Source organism: Oncorhynchus keta, chromosome 11 (genome assembly GCF_023373465.1).
Source record: "Oncorhynchus keta strain PuntledgeMale-10-30-2019 chromosome 11, Oket_V2, whole genome shotgun sequence".
NCBI classification, from domain to species: Eukaryota; Metazoa; Chordata; class Actinopteri; order Salmoniformes; family Salmonidae; genus Oncorhynchus; species Oncorhynchus keta.
In genome coordinates, this window is record NC_068431.1 from 48,869,733 (window position 1) to 48,890,041 (window position 20,309).

The 20,309-nt window shown below is 41.6% G+C and overlaps 1 protein-coding gene across 2 annotated transcripts; it reads left to right on the forward strand.

Annotated features, from left to right (window-relative positions):
• The first annotated feature begins 1,662 nt into the window (after window positions 1-1,662).
• On the forward strand, window positions 1,663-18,655 carry LOC118390474 (rho GTPase-activating protein 31-like). 2 transcript variants are annotated; one of them, XM_035781077.2, is made up of 13 exons: window positions 1,663-2,218; window positions 2,339-2,438; window positions 6,201-6,303; window positions 6,583-6,727; window positions 9,014-9,096; window positions 9,197-9,304; window positions 9,515-9,654; window positions 9,811-10,018; window positions 10,383-10,507; window positions 12,210-12,266; window positions 12,435-13,145; window positions 13,332-13,501; window positions 13,615-18,655. In XM_035781077.2, the coding sequence occupies exons 2-13, from the start codon at window positions 2,339-2,341 to the stop codon at window positions 15,733-15,735; spliced, it is 4,071 nt and encodes a 1,356-aa protein (XP_035636970.1). In that variant the 5' UTR covers window positions 1,663-2,218; the 3' UTR covers window positions 15,736-18,655. The 2 variants fall into 2 exon arrangements, with proteins under 2 accessions (XP_035636970.1, XP_035636971.1); XM_035781078.2 differs by having other exon boundaries at window positions 1,663-2,438; window positions 10,386-10,507.
• Window positions 18,656-20,309: the final 1,654 nt, after the last annotated feature.

The window sequence follows — 20,309 nt, forward strand, 5'->3', positions numbered from 1 at the left end:
TGCCAATTGCACGCTCCCTCAATTTGAGACATGTTTGGCATTGTGTTGTTAGTGGCCTTTTGTCCCCAACACAAGGTGCACCTGTGTAACGATCATGATGTTTAATCCGCTTTTTGATATGCCACACCTGTCAGGTGGATGGATTATGTTGGCAAAGGAGAGATGCTCACTAACAGGGATGTAAACAAATTTGTGCTCAAAATTTGAGCGAAATAAGCTTTCTGTGCATATGTAACATTTTTGGTCTCTTTTATTTCAGCTCATTAAACATGGGACCAACAATTTACATGTTACGTTTTATATTTTTGTTCAGAATAGTAGTTTGATTACAATTTTGAAGGCTGTGCTCTGAAGGGAGCACTTGTTTCACCAGTCCAGTCTTGTGGAGGGAACCAAAGAGGGGAAGGAGTGTGATGTCCGAGCCTTTGTATGGGCAAAATGATGTCATCTCGTTTTCCTGTGGTGCAGAAAGAAAGCTTTGTTCAGTGGAGGCCAGGATGGCCAGGGCACCAAAGGCTAACTTTTGACATTTGAAACATTAAGCTTTGAGCCCAGCAAACAAGATATCACATGATATCATAGAATGTAGAGTTTGAAATGTACTTTGCACTACAGCAGACACATAAAGAGCTTAAAATTATAATAAAACCACAAAGATTCCTACTGTACTATTAGCCAGCTGTCCTCGGGGGGGACTAAGGATATGTCGAAACTATTGACTCCCTACGTGGGTTGTTTTCTCAATGGCTCAGCAAGCCTGGTCACTTGACTGGAAACTTCATTTTAAGCCAAAAACAACTGTTCAATTAAATGACCCTTAATGGCTAAAGACCTAGTGCTAAAGTTAGGGACCTGACAACATAACCTGACCTGGAAAAGCTATGGGCCCAAATTATAGCTTACAACTATAAACACCCTTGTTTGACTCTACTTGACACTACCTAAGGAACAGCAAGGGCATGTGAATTCTCTTGGTATTTGGTAGTGTATGTATTTCTTGTTTGAACAGCGAGGGCTACAAGACCATGTTCTTTCAACAGTTCTACAGATTGCCAAGAAACAATTTAAACCAAATCAAAGAAAGGCCAACTACAGCTATACATATGTTCATTAAAGTTAGTTTTATTCACTCCAAAAATTGTCTGATGTTTTCAGACCTCAAAAGTGTTAAGTTTATTCCACATCCGACGTCCATCAGTTGTGTCGATCCAGGTATATGCTTTAAAATGAAATGGAAAACCCTGAATGTCTTTCAACCAACCCAGTAGCTATGTATTTAGGCCTACTGAGTTTTAGTAAGGTTGTTTTAAAGTATTGATTCATTCTGATCCGTTAAACATTAATTTGATATGAGGAAGTGTACTTCAAACATGTGGTTGGAGCTTCAGTCCGCTTTAGAGGGAAAAGGATTAAACTGCTAAGCAGTCAGTAACAAGAACCATGTGTCCCTTTTCCCAGTTTTCCCATCTGTGCCCTTAAAGCCCTCATTTCACTCTCCCCCCACTTCCCTCTTCCTTAAGAACCAGTCTGTTTTTGTTTTCCAAACAAGGCTCTCTGTACAGGAAATTGTGTACTTTGGGAGCATTCAGGAAGGCAAAGAGCAGATTTCCTGTTAGGACCATGGCAACAAAAAAAAGTGTGGATAAAAGGGGTCAGTAATCTCTAAACCAGAGGAGAAAGAGCAGTCCGCGATTCCCCTCCCATGACTTCACTTCCCTCCCCTTCTCACAGACTTGACATTTCAAATCTCCATACCACGCCAGTGCCACAACTACCATGACCTTCGAAACATGGAAAACTGGAAGCAGAAGGATAAAGAAACAATATTCCTGCGCCTCACTGGGTACATTTCCTCATATACAGAGGAGCCAAAGAACAGGGAGATTGTGTGGACGAGAGGAAAAGAGGAGGAGAGAAAAAAGGCAGAGGGACACTGAGTAAAAAAACGACAGGAAACCAAATAATTCTGGTGCTGTTTTCTGCAAATCCTCCTGAGATAAATCACTTCAGAGGACTGCCATTCCCAATCCACATTTTACAATTATAACTGACAAGGGGTTTTCCCATACATTTTTGTAAGATTGATTGGAAATGTATAAAGCACTAAAACTCTGACAGAAAAGTGACGTCTGCTTCATTCTTCTCTCAAGGACTTTTCAGTCTCCCACACATTTAGTGTGGTTGGTCAAGATGTGAGCGGCTGAATCCTTTTTGGGAGGTTTGTATGGTTTTTACTTCTGGGCTACATCTCACCCCTTTCCCAGGGTCTGTTGGATCAATGGTTGTGTATTTGAGGATTTGTTTGTTCTGAACTCCTGGACTACTAAACTGGATCCAGATGAAGAATAAAGGAACCAAGCAGAGGTCCAAAAAGAAAGGATGTGAGAATGCATTCGGCTGTGACTTGACAGAACATCTACACAATTCAGGACAAGACGGTAAACTTGTTTCTTTCAATGTTTATTATGTTGCTTCCCTTTCCCGCTGCTTCCCTTTTCCAGCAGATTTCAGAAAATGTCATCATGTCCCCATAATAGTGACCTTGTGAATTCTGACTTACACAGGAACGGAGCTTAATCATTGGCCCATTATTTAACATGTACTAGAGTTGTTGAGGCCATTGTCATATTTCACGTTTACAGATTTATTAGACATGTAGTATTAACCATATAAACAACACATTTTGTTTTTTAATTTAAAAAACAAACAACCGATTTTGTTTTTAATTTAGCTATTACAATGTGATGACTGTTTGCGACAGGATGTGTCATGGTACAGTTGAATTGTCTATACATGTATGGAACACCTCTAAGGCTTTAGGAGAATTCCGAATGAGATTGAGACTTATTTAATCCCATAATTTTGGGGGAAAACAATGTTAAACCTCTTTGCCTTGGATGATTTTGTAAACTTAATGTGAAATTGGTTAGGAAAGATCCATGCTGTTTTTAACAGTTGTATAGAAGATGATGTTGTTTATTCAGGTATGTGACACAGATGTATATTGCAATATGGATATCGATGTACATATGTTTTACATTCCATTAAGTCCTTTAGGCTCCCACAGAGTTTTAAATAGGGGATTTGTGAGTTAGGGTGTGGCTCATAGTCTTTTTGTCAACTTCCCCTGCCCACCAAGAGGCCTGTGTCTGGCTCGCTGTCTGAGGATTCTGGGTGGGCAACACTGCTCATTGGGGGGAGTGTCAGCCAACAGATCATATTTTAGACAACAATTGAGGATGGGTGTGTTTACCCAGATAGTATTTGAATGGAGGTAAAATTGTAATATGAAGTGAGGTGATGTGACTTGAAAACCTTTATTTTGAACAGATTTAACAGATGTAACAGATTTGATACAGTAGATCTTTGTTACACAATAGACACTTTTCTCTGCTACAGGGGAGAAGGTATAAATGACTATATGGTTAATATGATGATACTTTTAGTTTTTATTTGTCAAATGGCATATATAATTACCAGTGGCTTATAATAATATCTGCTTTTGTTGACATGGCACTTTGAGATATCAACTCCAGCCACTTTAATACTTTAATAATGGGATTGATGGGAAATGATGTAAATATATCACTAGCCACTTTAAACAATGCTACCTTATATAATGTTACTTACCCTACATTATTCATCTCATATGCATGCGTATATACTGTACTCTACATCATCGACTGCATCCTTATGTAATACATGTATCACTAGCCACTTTAACTATGCCACTTTGTTTACTTTGTCTACATACTCATCTCATATGTATATACTGTACTCGATACCATCTACTGTATGCTGCCCTGTACCATCACTCATTCATATATCCTTATGTACATATTCTTTATCCCCTTACACTGTGTATAAGACAGTAGTTTTGGAATTGTTAGTTAGATTACTTGTTGGTTATCACTGCATTGTCGGAACTAGAAGCACAAGCATTTCGCTACACTCGCATTAACATCTGCTAACCATGTGTATGTGACAAATACAATTTGATTTGATTTGATTTATCAGCTGTTGTTGAGTTGGTATTGAGGTTGCTGAAATGTTACTAACTCTGTTTGACCCCAGACAGGGAAGAGAAAGGATGTGTGTAATTACTTCATTTACACAGACAATTTACCTACGAGGATGTTATTTGATTTAACGGTTGTCGTCTTAAATAACAGCATCTCGTTCAATAAGTCTTAGATTCCTTTTGTATCGGCAAGAAGATTTTCAGGCAAGCAGGAGTTTTCGTCCTGAGAAAATACTCTAAACTCATGGTGACTCAAATCCCATTCAGACCAGCCACCATTTTGACCACAGGCATGTCACTGAGAGTGTCTGTTCAGATGTGTAGTCCCTAAGCAAGCCTCATGTGGGAGAACAGACTTTCATTCATACTGCCCAGGGGAACCTCTGGCTAGTACGTTCCAAAGCTTCAAAGATGTAATAAATTATTTTAGTTTTTCTTAGCTAATGTTCAGCTGCATATGAGTAATATCAAATCAAATCAAATTGTATTAGTCAACAGGTTCACCTTACAGTGAAATGCTTACTTACGAGCCCCTAACCAACAATGCAGTTTTAAGAAATCATCATGTCTATGTGCTTACTGATTTATTGTTCAAGTTTAGTTGTGTTGTTCATGAGATATGTTAAGAGTCTGCAAATGAGGGAAACAATCTGTAAACTGTCATGGATCTATGCCACTGTTCCACTGTAAGTTGTTGAGTAGACCGACACTATATCACTCTGCATTCTCTGGGGACACGAGAGATTGACCTCCATGCTTGTCATTGTGCGGCTAAAAATGCGAAACGGTCCACCGTCACTGGGGCACTGGCGAGATGGTTCCTTATCCCCTTGTAAAGAGTTCTGGGAAGGGCCTCATCTAGTGTATCTGTGAAGTGGGGAATGCCTGGTTGCCAAGTGGGAAGGTCTATTTAGCTTAAATTAGTTGAGCTTTGAGTCTCAAGTGCTTCCTTGAGGGATAGAGGAGTTAACAGGAACATTGTCCACGGGGTATTTCTTGTCTAAGGTTGTTGCATACATTGGTTTGCTGATTTCAGTCCAGAGTGGAACAACTTTGGCAAAAAGAAGTGAGCTATATCATATGGTTTTTCGATTAGCGTAGTAAGGAGGGACACTAACTGCTGTAGTCTACGCCATACCGTGCCAAAGCGGAGCTATACATGTTTCATTTACAGTTTAAATGTATTATGAAGATGTTCTTTGATTTACAAGTATTCATTGGTGTGGAAAGCAACCCTACATTCCTCTCGAATACAGCATCGTAGATAACATATTTTAAGAATAGAGACATCCCAGTTGGGAATAGAGTTTGGAAAGCGATAGAGAATTGGGTGGTAACATTTGAAAGGCTATTTCTATTAGAGGAAGTGTCACAAGTAATACCAGCTGCAAGGATTGGGTGTGTCAACCTTCCTCTGAAACAAACAAACCATTTTTCACTTCCTGTGAAATTCCACTTTCTTCACAATCAGCAACCCTATGGAATACAAAGCCAAGCTACAGCGTAAAGTGTGTTTAGTATGATTTCAAATACTAAATAAGTACTAATACAATTTATACTAATGGCAATTGGTTTCTCCCAAACTATCCTCCTCACGCTTCTCTGTCCTTTTCTGCCATGGAAAAAAGGGTTGTCTCAAAGAATGAGCCAAAGATCCAGATTCTGACTCTGTTTATAGTAAATACAGCATTAAACTGACCCTGTCCAGTTCATAGAGGCCCTCTCTGTCCCTCCTCTTTCTGCCTTATGTCAGCAGTTGAAATGCCAGCATTTTCCCAACTGCTAAAACCCAACTTGCCACGTTTTCCCATCCACTGCCCTAGACTGAAGACATGGCATGACATTTTAAATAATATAATGAAAGATATTCAGTTGAACGGCATTTCTGCTAAAGAGAGAATGCCGCCTCTTGCAGAACACCAAAAGATACGTTACGTCGCATGTTATGATGTCTGGCATAAATAACAGCTTGTTCACGTACCTTCTTCACAACACCCATTAGAGTTTAATATGACCCCACCCTATAATATGTTGACCTTCACGCCTCAAAGTCTGTCTGTTGCCAGACTGAACCCTCAAAAAAAAAAAAATGTTGGGTTTGCCGCGTGTGTGTGTGTCTTTTCATGTCGAAAGGATGGTTGAAATAATATTTGTTTATCGTTGTTATTTTTTTTCCCAGTTCCCCAAGTTTTAAAGACGTGTGCAGAGTTCATTGAGAAACATGGCGTTGTGGATGGGATATACAGACTCTCAGGGGTCACCTCCAATATCCAGCGACTCAGGTAACTATTTTAACCACATACTGTGCCTCCCAAAAGAATTTGGACAGGGAAGTCAACATTTCAGTTTGGGCTCTATACTATGCATGTTTGTGTAGTACGTTTAATCGATTTAGGCCATAATGAACGTACCATGCTGTACAACTTGAGTTTATTCAATATAAACCCTTAGCAGCCTACATTTCAATCTTACAAAACAACCTGCACATACTAGAGGGATTGTGGAAGCATCCTTCGTCTCCAGCTGTATCGATACCCATGTGTTTGTGTGCTTACTTACAGACAGGAATTTTGCACTGAGTTGTGCCCTGACCTCACAAAGGACATGTACCTCCAGGACATCCACTGTGTGGGCTCCTTATGCAAGCTGTACTTCAGGGAGCTACCCAATCCTCTACTCACTTATGAGCTTTACAAGAAATTCACTGTGAGTACTGTTCAAAGAGGCAGTGTTTCTAGCCTGGCGGGTAGGAGCGTGGGGCCAGTAACCGAAAGGTTGTGGATCGAATCCCCTAGCTGACAATGTAAAAATTCTGTCGTTCTGCCACTGAGCAAGCAGTTAACCCACTGATCCAGTGGACTTTACAGTGAAATGTTTCATTAAGAGCCCATTCCCAACAGTGCAGAGTTAAAAAGTAAGACAAATATTTGCTAAAGGAAATAGTAACACAATAACAAGAACGAGGCTATGTACAAGGAGTACCAGTACCGAGTCAATGTGCAGTGGTACGAGGTAGTTGAGGTAATAGAGTATGTACATAAGGATAAAAGTGGCTAGGCAATCAGGATATACAGTGCTGTGAAAAGGTATTTGCCCCCTTCCTGATATCTTGTTTTTTTTGCACATTTGTCACACTTAAATGTTTCAGATCATCAAAGAAATGTAAATATTACACAAAGATAACCCAAGTAAACACAAAATGCAGTTAAGTGATGATTTGATTTATTAAGGGAAAAAAAGCTATCCGAACCGTCATGGCCCTATGTGGGAAAAGTAATTTCCCCCTAAACCTAATAACTGGTTGTAACACCCTCAGCAGCAACAACTGCAATCAAGTGTTTGCGATAACTGGCAACGAGTCTTTCACATCGCTGTGGAGGAATTTTGGCCCACTCTTCTTTGCAGAATTGTTTTAATTCAGCCACATTGGAGGGTTTTCGAGCATGAACCGCCTTTTTAAGGTCACGCCACGGCATCTCAATCGGACTCAAGTCCGGACTTTGACTAGGACACTCCAAAACCTTCATTGTCCTGCTGCAGAACCCAAGTGCGCTTCAGCTTGAGGTCACAAACTGATGGCCAGACATTCTCCTTCAGGATTTTTTTGTAGAGAGCAGAATTCATGGTTCCGTCAATCACAGCAAGTCGTCCAGGTCCTGAAGCAGCAAAGCAGCCCCAGACCATCACACTACCAACACCATATTTGATTGTTGGTATGATGTTCTTTTTCTGAAATGCTGTGATACTTTTACCCCAGATGTAATGGGACGCACACCTTCCAAAAAGTTAAGCTTTTGTCTCGTCGGTCCACAGAATATTTTCCCAAAAGTCTTGGGGATCATCAAGATGTTTTTTTGCCAATAGGGAGATGTGCTTTTATGTTATTTTTGGTCAGCAGTGGTATTCGCCTTGGAACTCTGCCATGGATTCCATTTTTGCCCAGTCTCTTTCTTATGGTTGAGTCATGAACACTGACCTTAACTGAGGCAAGTGAGGCCTGCAGTTCTTTAGACGTTGTTGTGGGTTCTTTTGTGACCTCTTGGATGAGTCGTCGCTGCGCTCTTGGGGTAATTTTGGTAGGCCGGCCACTCCTGGGAAGGTTCACCACGGTTCCAAATTTTCTCCATTTGTGGATAATGGCTCTCACCGTGGTTCGCCGGAGTCCCAAAAGCTTTAGAAATGGCTTTGTAATCCTTTCCAGACTGATAGATGTCAATTACATTGTTTGTCATCTGTTCCTGAATTTCTTTAGATCGCGGCATGATGTCTTGCTTTTTGAGATCTTTTGGCCTACTTCACTTTGTCAGACAGGTTCAATTTAAGTGATTTCTTGATTCAACCGGTCTGGGTGTGGCTAGTGAAATTGAACTCAGCTTTCAAAAAATGTGATTAACCACAGTAAATTCATGATTTAATAAGGGGGGGGGCAATTACTTTGTCACATAGGGCAATGAAGGTTTGGATAGTTTTTTTCCCTTAATAAATAAAATGATCCCTTAACTGCATTTTGTGTTTACTTGGGTTATCTTTGTGTAATATTTACATTTGTTTGATGATTTGAGACATTATAAGTGTGACAAATGTGCAAAAAAAATAAGAAATGAGGAAGTGGGCAAATACTTTTTCACAGCACCGTATAATGTACAGAGTAGCAGCAGCGTATGTGAACGTGTGTCTATGTGTGAGTGTGTGTGTGTGGCGTCAATATGCATGTGTGTGTGTGTGTGTGTGTGTGTGTGGGCATATGTAGTGTGCGTATCTGTGTGTGTTGGAGTGTCAGTGTAGTATGTGTGAGTGTGTGGGTAGAGTCTAGTGAGTGTGCATAGAGCCAGTGCAAGGGATTCAGTACAATACATCTGTAATGTGTCCACTTTGGTCACAAGAATCCCTGTTTGATTTACATGAGAGATTAGTCATTTAATACTGTGGCACATTCAAAGAGAGAATAATGTGCAACGTGGATAATACTTGTCTTCGTCTTTTACTGTTTAGGAAGCCGTCTCAGTCCAGGAGGATCATGAACGATTACAGCATATTCAAGATGTCATTAAAGAGCTACCACTCCCCCACTTCAGGTAAAACTCACTTCAGACTTTTGTTTCCCTTGTAAAGGACCTTTCCAACATTTATATGTGGTTTATAAGCTAAAATAAAGTGTGTGTCCTCTCTCTTCAGGACTCTGGAATATCTTACCAAACATTTGGCCCACCTGGCCACCTTAAGCCCCCAGACTAACATGCACAGCCGCAACCTGGCCTTGGTGTGGGCTCCAAATCTGTTGCGGTGAGCTCTACACATATTGTACACAAAACAATATCACCTTATCCAAGAACATACTAAAACAGTTCTGCGATAACTACCTTTGGTTTGAGTGATACCCTATCGGATGCATTATTCCATATGGTAACTCTCAATGAGCAACGGTATTTAAAAAAACTCCTTGGTTGTGAATGAAAGCATTTCTACTTTCTCTCTTGGCTTTGTGTTTTGTAGCTCTAAAGATATTGAAGTTGCATCCTGCAATGGGGACATGGCTTTCCTGGAGGTGCGGGTACAGCAGTCCGTGGTTGAGTTCATTTTAAATCACACTGAGCAGATCTTCAACCATGCAGCTGCACCAATAAAACCGAAAGGTATGCATGTCACAATGTTTGATCGTGTCCAATGTTTGCATTTAGACATTTCATGAATGTTGCCCTCTTGCTTGTGTCATTTATATGGCCATTGGACAATGGATTGTATTTATTGTCATGCCAACAGTAAAAAAGCTACACAATGGTGTATTACAGGACCCGGTTTGATGTGCGGGGAGAAGTATGCCACTTTGCCTATCAGTGGCCAGGGTGGGCCAATGAAGCTGATGAGCCTGGAGGAGGCCCAGGCCCGCTCCCTGAGCCCGAACCACCCCGCACGGAAAGAACGACAACGGGAGAGCAGTCTACCAGATACCAGCACTGCCACCCTGTACCATACCGTCATAGACATATCGGATAGCAAGTGAGATGGATGAGGATTCAGCTGACTGATTTATTTAGTATACTCAACAAACATGCTTAATACACAAATCCGCTGGGCAGGCAGGCACCTGGATACATTTGGCAGTGAAAACATAAATAAATAAAAATACCCCGATCAAACATAATGTGGTATACAATAACTCATACACTGTATCGTTGTATGCAGTACAGTGCCTGGCAAATCAGTCTAGGTTGATCGTATGGTTTTAGCTACTGTACCCTTATTGTTACTGCATTGTTTTGCTGTACATACTGCTTTTACTCTTCAGTAAACACACTGACTATCAACAAATACAAAACCAAACAGGCCATATTGTTCACAAATGTTTCTCCTTTTCTGTCAGAAGAAAGCTTTCTGGGAAATCCAAAACGTGGAAGTCCATCTTCAACTTGGGCAAGTCTGTGACAGACTCTAAGGGGAAACTGAGCCGGAATGGGAGTGTGTTCTTGAGAGCACAGAACATCACAGGTAAAAGCACTTTAACATTTTACTGCAGTAGGCTAAATCAGGGTCAGGGTGATTCTTGGTGGTCTTGAACAAGTCTACTTGCCTCCTAAAGGCATGGCTGACATCGGGAAAAGAGGGTGTGCTATCAGTTGATCATTGTTGATTGATGTAAATCTGCTTGTTAGCTAGCTCCATATTAAATGGTTTACTGATTTTGATTTAACTTCAATGCTCTTAAATAATAACTTCATAATGTAATATTCAGAATATTTTAACCCATGATATACAGTTCAGGCTGGCTAGTGTGGATATTTGAGTATATGGTGGTAAGGAAAAGTCCAAACTACCTGTGTTGCTGCTGCCCTGACACACACGTGTAACTCCCGACTGAGGAAGGGATGGAGTTGGGTCGGAGGGTCGTAGATGCAGCCGCTCCTCTCTACTGTGTCTTTCTGATGCGCATAGGCTTTCAGCCAACCAGACCGAATGCTGATGACGATGTAAATCAAGTGTTACGCTGCAGCCCCTGTGGCAGGACTGTTGACGGCTCATAATAATAGCTGTAACGTAACAACATGTGGAAAAGGTCAAGAGGTCTGAATACTTTCCGAAGACACTGCATCACTAGATTTGATTTACTACAAGATTAAGGGTATACTGTTCAACTTTCATAAGGTCTGGGGGCCTTATATGGAATACTGTACGACAAAAAGGAGTCTATATTGAAAACATGCCCATGTCAGGGGAGATACCCATTTAGGAAATCCCTAGTTGCTGGGCTGCTCAGTCCTGGCCCTGGGGATCTGCTGTACTGTTGGTTGTCACTGTTGGTTGCCTTGGCCTGACATACCTGAAACCAATAATGAATGTTTCAGTAAGATCCTAAAGCTGAGTGGGGTGTGTTGGCTTGTGGCGCTGTAGGGCCGTGGGCCCCTAGGTGCAGGACAGGGTGACTCCGTCATATTGTGTGTAAGTAGAAATAGCCTGACATTACTTTTAGGCCTATGATATGAATTTTATGGAGGGTGTATTTTTTTCTCTGTGTTAATGTGTAGGTGTATGTGTGTTTTGTTTTCCCTTGAGACATAAAACAATGATGGGAAAGAAGCTGTGTTGGGGAGAGAGTTAAGTTATTGACTAGACTTGTGGGGGGGTCTGGTGTGCAGGCGGCTTGGGGCAGCTGGGCGGTCTGGCTGAAATTTGATAGAGAATGTCTTCATAAAGAGAATCAAAGGTATTTGTACTTTATTTGTAAGAGTTGTTCATTTGTTAGGCTGTTGGTCAAAGGAGCAACACAATATTGATTATGGAATTATCATTGATCTAGTTCAGTCTTAACAATCACTTAAACATATTTAATAAGGATCTTTTACTTAGCTTGATGACTGTGGGCATTTTTGCTTACTTTTTGTTGTTCTAAATAGATGGCTAGAAGGTCCATGGGTCATGTTATACTTTGTAGAAATGCAGGAAATGAGCTTCAGATGCCCAAAATACTGGGAGGACCCCCAGATCCCCCGTGAGGTGGGGTATGCAAAATGGGTCAACTTTGAGCACCTCTATCTCCTAAATGCTTTGGCATTCAGGTCCAAAAAGTGACTCTCTGACCACTTCTTCCATGGGCAGACATGTATGGAAAGTTTTGTTTCCATCAAAAGAGATGCTATCAAAAATGTATTGAATTCAAATGGATTTACCCCATGACTGCATTCTTGATTCACAGAAAAGGCAGCTATCCGACCAGCTAGAAGCATGGACTCTTTGTGCTCTCTGCCAACAGGTGGGGCTGAATGCACTACATTGCATACAAAAGACTTTTGTCATCGTGAAATCTACTCACAGCAGTTCTCTCCAATAAACAAATCCTCATTGTAGCATTTGCTTTGTAAATAAGGCTGAGAAGATGTATATCTAACTATTTGTTTCACATTTGATTTCCAACACACAGATGATGACAAGCCAGGGAATTTCAACTCGGCAGGCGAGGCCAACGGTTTCTTTGCACCAGGCATAAAATCCAGAACACTTGGATCTGACTCGCTCTATGACCTCAGTGAACACCAAAGGTGGGAGTTTGAGATTAAGAAATCGAGCGAGGCCACAGGTGGCAGCAGCCCTAACATGAAGAGAAGGGGCTCTCCAAGTGTCTCACCACCCCAAAATAAGTCTCTACCTGAACAACTGAAGGTTTTCAAAGGCGATGACCTCAGCAGCTGCCAGCCCACCTCTCCTAAAAACAGGAGGATGCTGTATTCTGGCTCCACCCACAGCAGCACATCCAGGCCCTCCTTCCCAGGAAGCCTCTTCCCTGAGTCCTCCCCTAGGCATCAGCGCAAGGCTCTCAACATATCAGAGCCCTTTGCTGTGTCCGTGCCCCTGAGGGTGTCTGCAGTCATCAGCTCCAACAGCACCCCCTGCAGGGCAACAGGGAAAGAGAGGCCTGCTGCAGCTGCCCTGAAACCCAGCAGAGAAACCTCCCAGTCAGACCAGAGTGATAGCAGCGGCAGCTCAAGTTTCAGAGAGCACCCCCTAGTAGAGAGCAGTGTGGGGAGTGAGAGCAGTATTTACAGTAACAGCAGCTCAACCCCTCTGGAAAAGGAGGCGAGACCAGCAGAGGAGAGGAGCAGAGAGGAGGCAGCTTCCAAAAGTGTGCCAGAAGGTAGGACATTTTCACCTAGTAACATGGAGAAAAGCGTGTGTGTGTGTGTGTGTGTGTGTGTGTGTGTGTGTGTGTGTGTGTGTGTGCGTGTGCGTGTGCACTGAGATTAAAAACCTTCCTCATTATCCATGGTAACCGCGTCTATTAATAAAATAATGACACATCTATTTATGTTATTATTTTCAGGAAGTGAAGGAGGGGTGAAAGAGGTTCAAGGGAAGGTGGAAGTATCTGACCCGAGACAGTCTTCCACTCCCAACACAAGAGAGGAAGATAAAGAGAAACAGCAATCTCCTGGGAATCAACTGGACAGCCCGCCAGCACCGCAGCTTGAGACAAAAGAACTGACACAACTGGTATGTTTAATCTCCAGTTTAGCTCTGTGCTTCATCACATACAACATACAAAGGATTTTACAATGACAATGGCAGTCGCTTTATTAGGGGCGTTTGTGATTTATGTTTTGCAGGATATGGGATCTCTACCTATCAAGGAAGAACTGTGGTGTGAACTCCATCTTGAGCTGAAAATCACTGAGCCTGAGCTTGACATTATGGAAGAAGAGTTTATGCCTGTCGTTTGTTCCACCAAGAACACTCGTGAGGATGTTAAGGCAAAAAGAAGAACCAGTCTTCCAACTCACTCGTTATTATACAAGGGACAGCCTTTGATGCCCACCAGGCCTGCATTGACTGATCAAAGTGCTTCTACAGTAGCACATTCAGCAAGAAAGAACTCCTCAGACACGCTATTTCCGTTTGACAAAACATCACATTTCATGGTTGGCACAGATATGAAAAATACACCTCTACATGCTGCTGATTCAACAGATAAAACAAAAAACAAACCCCACATCTCCCCAAAATCTAAGCACACAGAAACAGACAAACCCATCAGCATCAAGCCACGACTTGTGGTTCCTCACCTCGCAGAGCCAAGTTTACATTCTACTCAACAAAGCCAGGTCATAAACCATTTGCAGCCAGGGAATGACATAACATACATAGGCATGTCTGTAGTAGAGAAAGGAAAAGAGCCATCATGGAAAAGTAAAAATCAAGATTGGGTCAAAGGGCTTTTCCATGATGATGGAAAGAATGCTTTGTCAGTTGTCATGGGAGGCATTGAGAGGCTTTCAATATGTTTGGAGGAAAGATCCCACACCATGGGGCTAGCACACCAAAATGATGAGGATGGATGTGGAGGACACTCCGAATTGGAGGACTTGGAGGAGGAACCTTGGGAGGAGGTCTTCAGCTCCACCAAACAGTGGGTAACCAGTCCTCTTCATTCACCCACATTTAAGGATTTTTTTGGAAAACTAGATGTGTCATCGTCTTGTTCTGCGGAAGAAGGTTTGAGCTCCAAAGATCTAAACGTTCCTCCTCAATCTAGAGAAGACAAACCAACAAATGGATCATGTCCCGTGAGGAGCATAGAAGTGTTCCCAGGAAATAGCTCTCTAGCGTGCAGCGGCAAAACAGAGACTAAAATCACACATCCACTTCCGTTACCCGCCAAAACCACCATGCTCGGTGATGAAGCAACGAGACCACACAGAGAGAACAGCTGCATAGCCAAGCAGAAAAACACCACCTCCTCCCAGAGATTCCACAGACAGACGTCTTATGAAGCATGTTATTCAGAAAAAACTGTGCAAGACAGTTTTTCCAAACACAGACCCTATTCACTCAATTTGGATTTAGGACTTCGATGCATCAGAGACATTTCCAATCAGCAAAACCTGGAGTCAGCTGAGTTGTCCTCCATTCAGAGAGGGGCAGTGACCCCGTCTGGGACCAAATCCAACGGCCTGTCCCAGGAACTGGAGCTGTTCCTGAGCGATCGTCAGGCCCCTGTGCGCCGGAACTCCGCCCCCGTCAGTGTGTCGTCTGTCAGGACGGCCTTCATGATAAAGACTTGCCAGGCCAAAGCCGTGCCTGTCATCCCCCCAAAGGTGCAGTACAGCCACACACCTCATCCCACGAACAATGATGCAGGAAATGAAGCAGAGAAAGAACTCACAAAAACCAGGGGAGAGAAACTAGATACTGTACCTCTTCTTCCATCTATCAGGGATCTAAAGGAGGAGTTGGAGAATAAGGAGCCAGCCCCCAAATCCCAAATAAGGCAGTCTATTGCAGAGAAATCTACAGAGACTAATAAAACCACACCTACTTCAGACCCACCTGTGCTGAGGAGGAAACGCTCCTCCCATGCAGAGGCCTTTGCTGACTGTCCAAGACCTGAACGGTCTACTGTTCTACAAAGGCCGTCCTTTAGGAACCGCCAGAGACCACAGAGCCTCATCTTGTTCAGTCCACCCTTCCCCATCATGGATTACCCACCGCTAGGGGATGATGGTAAGCTCCTCCTCTCGGCCATCAGAAGTCCAACTGAAACATCAGCACTCGATGTCTTTTCTAAAGAGATGGATGAGAATCTCAGGACCCCAGAGGGGGTGACCCTGCGGAACAAAATGACAATACCCAAGAGTGGACAGAGGCTGGAGACCTCAACCAGCTGCTTTTATCAGCCACAGAGGAGGTCCATGATATTTGACAACAGGAGCCACAGGCAGATTGAATGAGACACTGGACAGTAACCAGTTTCCTAACACTACTCTGGCTATCCTTCTGCTCATCCTCCCTTTTCTTGGACTTATGTAAATGATTTTAGCAATATTGGGCCTATAATTCTACCTTTGGGAAATGAACCATTTATTTGTTTCCAATGCTCCTACAATCACCTCTCTGTCCTGCACTAAAATAAGTATTCTCGACTAGTGGTGAAGATTTTAGTCCAAATCATATGCAGTAATGATCAATTAATATTCAAATGATATATTTTTTAAATTCAAATGTTAGACATGTTTGTAATATGCATATGAAGGATAGACAGCCAAAGAAAGGAGAATGTTACATCGACCCATATTGCCATTGGTATTTGAGAAAATGTCTTTTACTAGTTTGCATGTCATCATTGGTAATCACAAGATTGCCTTTTTGCCAAAGAGAGTTGTACCTTCAGTGATCGCTGCTTTGTTTTTATATCGACCTTTTTTCTTACCTATTTTGTGAACGGAATAATGACTCCATACAGTATGGACCCACTGACGCCCAGCTATTGTCGCTGTGATCAGCTTTTATCCTGACAATAGTATCAGGACAGTGTTTTTCCAACGTTCTAAGTAAAGAGAACAGGAGAAAGCAGCTACTTTAGTTGTATTTGTATTATAGACACTAAATGGTATTTATTTATCCAATTATCAATCTATAGATAGTCATTAACACACTTGACCAATTCTTTGTCGTTGTTATTTGTCTTCAATTCTAGTAGCCAGACATTACTTCACCAATTCTATATTGTGTAATGTTACCAATAGTTATACTGGTATGTGTTACCAGTGCTACCAGTGATTTATCAGAACTGACATAGTTGGTGTTCTCTTAATTGGACTGTAAAAGTAATGTTTTGGTAACGTTTTTGGATGGGGACAGATGACAAAAGTACCTAATGTAAAAGTGTCTGTTGTGATGAAAACAGGCTTTGAAGAGAAATGTTTGCGTTTTAAAGAAAAGGCTAGTGAGAGAAATGGATGTGCTGACACTCGTATTTGTGTATGATACAAGTGCAGATTGCAAAAGAGAGGATTCAAACACTATTCTTTAAATGTTTGCGAAGAGTTAAAACGAATATCAGAACAGGGATGCTGGTTGTTTGCAGCTGTATTGACATCATACTACATTTGTGACCTGTGCAATTCTGTATGGACCAAAATTGGATGTATTGTGTATAGCCATGGAAAGATATGAAAATTAAAAATACACGTATAGGCCTAACATATTTTCGAGGGATTTGTTCATAGAATGATTTGTCGTAATGATTTATTTGGGGGAAAAAAGCATGAACTGGCGTACACCCAGAGAAAATGATTTAGTTTAGAGGTGCTGACTAACTGCAAATAATTGGTAAAATATAGAAATAAAGAGTCGCACACTGATATATAAACTCCCAGTAATTTATTGGGTGAAACACCAATGTTTCGGCATCACTGTGACTTCTTTATTTTTATATGTTACAGTTTATAATGATTTATTTTGACAACATAGTCAAAAGTTTGGACACAGCTACTCATTCAAGGGTTTTTCTTTATTTGACTATTTTCTACATTGTAGAATAATAGTGAAAACATCAAAAATATAAAATAACACATATGGAATCATGTAGTAATAAAAAAAAGTGTTAAACAAATCAAAATCATTTTTTTTGTATTCATTGGTTCTCTTAATTTTGATAACAGAGATGGAAATGTATTGAATTTAAGGTTATTTGTTGAACAAAAAAGGTCAATATTTGTATTACTTCTTTACTGGTAGCTCTGCACTGAAGTTTATTTGAAGCATTCTTTGTCATCCTCAAATCCGACTGAGTGTAGTGGAAAATTACTCCCAATATCACTAAGAACTGCAGGAAAACAAAGATCTAATTCTCCATGTTGCTATTTTCAGCTTTTCCTCAGCACATTTAAGTGGCATTTTAAGTAACAACATTTTACAATATTTGGGCCTATTTGCTGAAATTAAACTGATTTTGATTCATGCGTACATTGTCTCAATTGCAAGAGCAACTACAGTAACACTTGGATTTTGTGTTACATCCTGAATTAAATATGGATGAAAAATATTATTTCTCACACATCTACACACAATACCCCATAATGACAACGTGAAAACATGTTTTTAGAAATGTTTGAAAATGTATTGAAAATGAAATACAGAAATATCTAATTTACACAAGTATTCACACCCCCGAATCAAAACTTTGTAGAAGCATCTTTGGTGGCAATTACAGCTGTGAGTCTTTTTGGGTGTCTCTAAGAGCTTTGCACACCAGGATTGTACAACATTTGTCCATGACTATTTTCAAAATTATTCAAGCTTTGTGAAATTAATGGTTGATCATTGCTAGACAACCATTTCCAGGTCTTGCCATAGATTATCAAGTCGATTTAAGTCAAAACTGTAACTAGGCCACTCAGGAACATTGTGTCGCCCTTGGTAAACAACTCCAGTGTAGATTTGGCCTTGCGTTTTAGGTTATTGTCCTGCTGAAAGGTGAATTTGTTTCCCAGTAGACTGAACCAGGTTTAACCTCTAGGATTTTCTTGTGCTTATAGCTGTATTTTGTTTATTTTTATCCCTAGTCCTTGTCGATGACAAGCATACCCATAACATGTTGCAGCCACCACCATGCTTGAAAATATGAAGAGTGGTACTCAGTGATGTGTTGGATTTGCCCAAAACAACACTTTGTATTCAGGAATAAAAAAATGTTTCAGTGCTTTGTTGCAAACAGAATGCATGTTTTGGAATATTTTTATTCTGTACCGGCTTCCTTATTTTCACTCTGTCATTTAGGTTAGTATTGTGGAGTAACTACAATGTTGTTGATCTATCCTCAATTTTCTCCTATCACAGCCAATAAACTCTGTAACTGTTTTGAAGTCACCTTTGGCCTCATTGTGAAATTCCATAGTGGTTTCCTTCCTCTCCGGCAACTGAGTTAGGAAGGACACTTTTATTTTTGTAGTGACTGGGTGTATTGATACACCATCCAAAGCCTAATTAATAACTTCACCATGCTCAAAGGGATATTCATTGTCTGCTTTTTATTTTGTTTTTTACACATCTGCCTATTGGTGCCCTTCTTTGCAAGACATTGAATAACCTCCCTGGTCTTTGTGGTTGAAATTCACTACTTGATTGAGGGACCTTACAGATCATTTGTATGGGGTAGTTGTTAAAAAATCATGTTAATTAACCACTATTATTGAACACGGGATGAGTCCATGCAACTTATTATTTGATTTGTTAAGCACATTTTTACTCCTGAACTTATTTATGCTTGCCATAACAAAGGGTTGAATACTTATTGACTCAAGATGTTTCAGTTGTACATTTTATTAATTTAAAAAACATTCTACAAAGAAAATTCCACTTTGACATTATGTGGTATTGTGTGTAGATCAGTGGCACAACATCTCAATTTAGTCAATGTTAAATTCAGGCTGTAACACAATAAAATGTGGAAAAAGTAAAGGGGTGTGAATACCGTCTGAAAGCACTGTATATTTCTTCTGCAGTGAAGATTTGTTTGAATACTATTGCATGCAAAAATATATTTTTTTATGCCTATGGAAATTGATGCAATGCATTCTGTACTCACTGTCCAACACAATATGGCAATTCCAAACCAAGTGACTCCAGAGCAGTGTCGGATCAAAGGACCAGCAATGTAATCATAACAACCTGTTACCCTGTGTGTGTGTGTGTGTGTGTGGGGGGGGATCAGATAGAAAATCAATCGACAGGTGCGACCAAGGCCTCTGTGGAACGGGTAAGGGGTGTAGCTTCCCTCTGGGCAGGTGCCTAGGAGCCTTACACGGGGTGCACACTGAGCAGGAGGAAACATGAACCCTCATGTCCTTAGCCAAGGTGGACCACCAGTACTTCCCACTCAAACAGTGCACTGTCCTAACGATCTCTGGATGACCAGAGGAGGGGGACTTGTGAGCCCAATAGATCAGCCCGGTCACGGACGGCAGACGGAACGTACAGACACCCAGCGGGACACTGGAGGGGAGCGGCCTCTGCACGTAACGCCTGCTCAATGTCCACGTCCATCTCCCATACTACCAGCGCCGGGAGTATGGGGGTAGGATCCATGGGCCGCTCCTCTGTGTCATATACTGCCGGGACAGTGCGCCTGCCTTCACATTCTGGGAACCTGGTGTGTAAGAAAGGGTGAAAACAAAACGGGTGAAAAACATGGCCCACCTTGCCTGACGAGGATTCAGTCTCCTCGCTGCCCGAATGTACTCCAGGTTGCGTTGGTCAGTCCAGATGAGGAAAGGGTGTTTAGTCCCCTCAAGCCAATATCTCCACGTCTTCAACGTCTTGACGACAGCCAACAGCTCCTGGTCCCCCACATCATGGTTTCGCTCCGCCGGGCTGAGCTTCTTCGAGAAGAATGCACAAGAGCGAAGCTTCGGTGGCGTGCCCGAGCGCTGAGAGAGCATGGCTCCTATCCCAGCCTCGGTCGCGTCCACCTCCACCATGAACCCCAAAGAGGGATCCGGATAGGCCAGCACGGGCGCCGAGG

What these genes read in the sequence shown, in the direction of transcription:
- LOC118390474 (XM_035781077.2), top strand. Translation starts at nt 2,339, where the DNA reads ATGAAGAATAAAGGAACCAAGCAGAGGTCCAAAAAGAAAGGATGTGAG. An exon ending in ACACAATTCAGGACAAGACG is followed by an intron (nt 2,439 to 6,200) that starts GTAAACTTGTTT and finishes TTTTTTTCCCAG; the next exon opens with TTCCCCAAGTTTTAAAGACG. An exon ending in CAAAAGAACTGACACAACTG is followed by an intron (nt 13,502 to 13,614) that starts GTATGTTTAATC and finishes TATGTTTTGCAG; the next exon opens with GATATGGGATCTCTACCTAT.